We start from the raw sequence: 6,000 nt of genomic DNA, 5'->3' as shown, positions 1-6,000 counted from the left end.
AAGATAAGTCACACTATGGAAAACCTGCCTCTAAGAAATAGAAATGGAATCTAAACTGCTTGTTTCTAACAGCATACTAAATTCAAATATAAAATTATTCTCCTTTATATATTATTTAGTCTGAGAAGACACTTGAGATAGCTTTTGAGTATAGCTTAAGTGAAAAAGGAGGGTGTTTAGGCCAAAAAGATAGTAGATATCCAGTGGCTAAAGCAATATGCAGAGATTAGCTCATAAAATTTATTCAGTATAACTTTATTCAAGGAGAAGATTAAATGATCCAGGAAACAGAGGGGAAGGAGCTCCTCAGAAGAATGAGGTTTCTCTCATGGCCTGAGAAACACTGATGGGGCAACTCTTCTTTTCTAGCCCTTAGTTCTTGGTAGGGACTTTTAAGTGATAATCAAAGGAATGAATGCTTCTTCTTTGTAGGGTGGACCACTGCCTCCTGAAATCACGATGTTCTCCTGCAATACCAGCACTTCTGGTCATTCTACCTTCCTCCTCACTGGCTTCCCAGGTCTGGAAGCTTCTCACCATTGGGTTTCCATCCCCATCAACCTCATCTGTGTGGTTTCCATCCTGGGGAACAGTGTCATCCTCTTCCTGGTCAGCACAGATCCAGCCTTACATGAACCCATGTACAGCTTCCTGTCCATGCTGGCAGCCTCTGATCTGGGCCTCTGTGCCTCCACCTTCCCCACCATGGTGCAGCTCTTCTGGCTGGGTGTTCGCGAGCTGCCCTTCGATCTCTGTGCAGCACAGATGTTCTTCATCCATGCCTTCACCTATGTGGAATCTGGGGTGCTGCTGGCCATGGCCTTTGATCGCTTTGTTGCCATCCAGGACCCTCTGCACTATGCCTCCATTCTTACCCATTCAGCCATGGCCAAAGTGGGGGCTGCCATACTGGTGAGGGCCGTCCTGCTCAATCTCCCAGGACCCGTCCTCCTGCGGCGTCTGCTCTTTCCCCAGGTCAGTGTACTCTCTCACTGCTACTGCCTGCACTGTGACCTTGTGGGACTGGCCTGCTCAGACACTCAGGTCAACAGCCTGGTTGGCCTGGTCTCTATCCTCCTCTCTTTGGGCTTTGACTCTTCCCTTATCATGCTCTCCTACGCCCTGATCCTACAGACCGTGCTGAGCATTGCCTCCCCTGGGGAACGATTAAAGGCACTCAACACCTGTGTCTCACACCTCTGCATTGTTCTCATCTTTTACTTGCCCAAACTGGGGCTGTCAGTTTTGCACCGAGTAGAAAAGCACAGCTACCCTGCTCTGGCAGTGCTCATGGCCAACCTGCACTTCTTGGTGCCACCCTTCATGAACCCCATCGTCTACTGCGTCAAGTCTAAGCAGATCCGTCAGGGCCTCTTAAAGCGCTTCCAGCAGAAAAGGGTTGATGTCTCTTAGAGCAGCGGAAGGATCTCGTGGTATGCAACCTCTGTGGGTCAACCTGGATCTTGGGGGAGGGTTAGTGGCGTAGTTAATTTTTGAGGTTTCTGGATGTTTCGGATCTTACCACTGAACCTTTTTTGGGGCACCATCAGCTTCTATAATTATAGTTTTGGGGGACGGAGATCATTGGAAAGCATATAGAAGTATCATCTTGATGATCCTCTTGTTGCTCTGATCAGAGTTGAAGTATTTCAGACTCATGTATACAGTAATATCTCCTGGCCTGGGGGACTTAACCCCACCCACGGAGAGGATGTGTATGCATATCTGTTTGTATAGGCACTTCTATTCTTTTCCCCACCAGATTCCACCCTCCCCCACAATTCATTTCAAACTTTTGGAAAAGCTATATCCTATTATATTGTTTATAATGAGAATATTATGTGTAAGTGTATTCTGTATCATCTGAACCACCAGGGAAGCCTAAACTATATTCATCTGAATACTGATCTCCCACATTTAATATTAACCAACTCATATACCAAGAAACAGAAAAGAGGAGTGGTTGGTAGGAAATGCATAGGATAAACTGTACATGCTAAGTCCATCTATACCTATTTACACCTTAGGGAGTATTAGTTTTCTCTTGGTTCTCTTCATGTATGTCTCTGCTTTGAGCTAGAGAGAAAGTTTGGCAGTGTCAAGCCCTAGAAGGCTGCTCACTGTCTGTTTAGATTTTATGAATAAGTATTTGAAATAATGGTTAGATCCACTTTCTGAGCTTGCATTAGAGCCCACATGAGGGAAGAGTCCAGATTTGGTGCTAGATTCCATGGTTTTAACTTTTAAGAAAACATTTCACCCAGGATTTACAAAATCTCTATATTGCTAAAACTGCCAACCCTATTGGATATGATTTGTAAGGATGTAAGTATTAATTTCCACATTTATTCTGTTGTCACTCTTGGTAACTGCATGATAGGTGAGCCATTACCATGCATGAGACAATGAAAGAAATTCCTGTAGCATTAACAGTGCCTATCTTTCAAGTCTTAATTATTTTTTTTCCTTCCTTCCTGAGGATATTTTCCCCCTTCCTTTCTTCCTTTTATTGATTCATTTTTAAAAAACCCACTTTATTGAGGTATGATTGACATATAAAAAGTTGTGCATATTTAGTGTATACAACTTGAGTTTGGAGATGAGATATAATCTGCTATACAGCATAGTGCCTATAGTTAACAATATTGTATTTTAAAAATTTTCTAATAAGATAGATCTTATGTTCTTGGCAAATAAACATGGTAATAAATAAAAAAGGCAAGAGGAAACTTTTGGAGGTGATGGATATGCATATACTTAGATTGTGGTGATAGTTTCACAGAGCCCTTAATTTTACTGGTGTCTTCTACTTGATATTTTTGTATGTGAACCATATCAGATTGAATGCTTGTATCATAGGAGCCTGGGTAGGTTTGTGGCAATGCCCACTTTAGCCATTTGCCTTTATTTCCAGTACTTTGACCACCTCATGCAAAGAGTTGACTCATTGGAAAAGACTCTGATGCTGGGAGGGATTGGGGGCAGGAGGAGAAGGAGACGACAGAGGATGAGATGGCTGGATAGCATCACTGACTTGATGTACGTGAGTCTGAGTGAACTCCAGGAGTTGGTGATGGACATGGAGGCCTGGCGTGCTGTGATTCATGGGGTCGCAAAGAGTCGGACATGACTGAGCGACTGAACTGAACTGACTGTTTTATTAAATTGAAGTATAGTTTATTTACAATATTATGTTAATTTCTGATGTACAGCAAAGTGATTCAGTTATTTGCTGTTGTTCAGTCACTCAGTCATGTCTGACTCTTTGAGACTCCATGGACTGCAGCATGCCAGGCTTCTCTATCACCGACTTCCAGAGCTTGCTCAAACTCATGTTCATCCAGTCAGTGATGCCATCCAGCCATCTCATCCTGTGTTGTCCCTTTCTCCTCCTGTCTTTAATCTTTCCCAGCATCAGGGTCTTTTCCAATAAGTCAGCTCTTCACATTAGGTGGCCAAAGTATTGGAGCTTTAGCATCAGTCCTTCTAATGACTATTCAGGATTGATTTCCTTTAGGATCAACTGGTTTGATCTCTTTGCTGTCCAAGGGACTCTCAAGAGTCTTCTCCAGCACCAAAATTTGAAGGCATCAATTCTTTTATACAGCCTTTTTTTATTGTCCAGCTCTCACATCTGTATATGATTACTGGAAAAAACCATAGTTTGATTATATGGACCTTTGTTGACAAAGTAATGTCTCTGCTTTTTCACATGCTGTCTAGGTTTGTCATAACTTTTCTCCAAGGAGCAAGTGTCTTTTAATTTCATGGCTGCAAGTCACCACCTGTGGTGATTTTGGAGCCCAAGAAAATAGTCTGTCACTGTTTCCTATGTTTCCCCATCTACTTGCCATGAAGTGATGGGATCAGATGCCATGATCTTCATTTTTTGTATGTTGAGTTTTAAGTCAGCTTTTTCACTCTCCTCTTTCATTTTCATGAAAGTGAAAGTTGCTCAGCGGTGTCCAACTCTTTGCAACCTCGTGGACTATACAGTCCATGGAATTCTCCAGGCCAGAATACTGGAGTGGGTAGCCCTTCCTTTCTCCAGGGGATCTTCCCAAGCCAGGGATCGAACCCAGGTCTCCCCCATTGCAGGTGGGTTCTTAACCAGCTGAGCCACCTGTGGGTGGTCACTTTCATCAAGAGGCTCTTTAATTCTTCTTTGCTTTTTGCCATTATGGTGGTGTCATCTGCATATCTGAGAGTATTGTTATTTCTTCTAGAAATCTTGACTCCAGCTTGTGCTTCATCCAGCCAGGCATTTCGCATGATTACGCAGCATATAAGTTAAATAAGCAGGGTGACATTATACAGACTTGACATACTCCTTTCCCACTTTTAAGCCAGTCTGTTGTTGCATGTCCTGTTCTAACTGTTGATTTTTGACCTGCATACAGGTTTCTGAAAAGGCAGGTAAGGTGGTCTGGTATTCCCATCTCTTTTAGAATTTTCCACAGTTTGTTGTGATTCATTCAATTTAGTTGCTCAGTCATGTCTGACTCTTTGCAACCCCATGGACTACGGCACGCCAGGCCTCCCTGTCCATTACCAAGTCCCGGAGTTTGCTCAGACTCATGTCCATTGAGTCAGGGATGCCAGCCAACCATCTCATCCTCTGTTGTCCCCTTCTCCTCCTGCCTTCAATCTTTCCCAGCATCGTAGTCTTTTCAAATGAATCAGTTCTTTGCATCAGGTGGCCAAAGGATTGGAGTTTCAGCTTCAGCATCAGTCCTTCCAATGAATATTCAAGGTTGATTTCCTTTAGGATGGACTGGTTGGATCTCCTTGCAGTTCAAGAGACTTTCAAGAGTCTTCTTCAACACCACAGTTCAAAAGCATCAATTCTTCAGTGCTCAGCTTTCTTTGTAATCCAACTCTCATATCCATACATGGCTACTGGAAAAACCATAGCTTTGACCAGATGGACCTTTGTTAGCAAAGTAATGTCTCTGCTTTTTAATATGCTGTCTGGGTTGGTCATAACTTTTCTTCCAAGGAGCAAGCATCTTTTAATTTCATGGCTGTAGTCACCATCTGCAGTGACTTTGGAGCTCCCCAAAATAAAATCTCTCACTGTTTCCATTGTTTCCCCATCTATGTGCCGTGAAGTGATGGGACCAGATGACATGATCTTAGTTTTCTGAATGTTGAATTTTAAGCCAACTTTTTCACTCTCCTCTTCTACTTTCGTCAAGAAGTGCCAAGAGCCAGCATGGGAGATCCCACCCATGACAAAGGTCATGTGGAAAGGGCCTGAAGGCAAAGGCGGATCAGGACTGGAGGGACCCCCTGGACCTGCTCGAGCATCTACCCTAAAACCAGAGTCTGTCTGTCTTACTATTTTATGACTTTCACCAACTCCTCTGACATTAATGGGGGGCTATCCCCGACCACCTTTCTCTGAAGGACATCAACTTAAAGCTCTAGTTAATAAGTCTCCTGGGCATAATAGGTGTGTTCCAATTCAAATCCCTCAGATAGCTTTCTAACTTGCCTGACAGGTTTATCCGGACTCTTACAGCTATGCATGTGATTGTTTACAGCCTCCCAACCATGAGATGCACGGGAAGCTTAAGATATTCTAACAATGCAGAGTTTCTCAGGGAGTTTAAAATTATTAGAATAGAACTGGTAGAAGATTTCATTGTTGAGCTAATGCTTGCTGCCAAGTTTCCATATTCCTTACCCATTGTGTCCTTGTGAGTATATTAATTAACATAGTTGGAATATAGGAAAAATAAGTAGTAGCCTTGATGTTAACAACTTTAGACCCTCGAGGTAATAAATTCTTTCCTTGTTACACCCCACTGCACCTTTGCCCTATAAAAATCCAACTTTATCTAGTGCTTTCTGGGAGTGGCACCAAACTTCTAGAAAGATCACCTTTGGAGAAAATAAGTTTTCTGGTTAACTAACCTTTATCAGAATAAAAATGTTAACAGGCCTCCTGGCCAGAAGATGATGTAAATCACCTAAAGTCTTTGTATATGATAAGTT

The 6,000-nt window shown here is 42.7% G+C and overlaps 1 protein-coding gene across 1 annotated transcript; it reads left to right on the top strand.

Moving 5' to 3' along the window:
• Positions 1–459: 459 nt before the first annotated feature.
• Positions 460–1,413, top strand: LOC129627983 (olfactory receptor 51G2-like). The gene has a single exon (XM_055547406.1). The coding sequence runs from the start codon at positions 460–462 to the stop codon at positions 1,411–1,413; it is 954 nt and encodes a 317-aa protein (XP_055403381.1).
• The last annotated feature ends 4,587 nt before the right edge of the window (positions 1,414–6,000 follow it).

Source organism: Bubalus kerabau, chromosome 15, assembly GCF_029407905.1.
Source record: "Bubalus kerabau isolate K-KA32 ecotype Philippines breed swamp buffalo chromosome 15, PCC_UOA_SB_1v2, whole genome shotgun sequence".
Lineage (NCBI taxonomy): Eukaryota > Metazoa > Chordata > Mammalia > Artiodactyla > Bovidae > Bubalus > Bubalus kerabau.
Note: the sequence above shows the minus strand (reverse complement) of the source record. Positions and strands in the feature narration are given on the sequence as shown.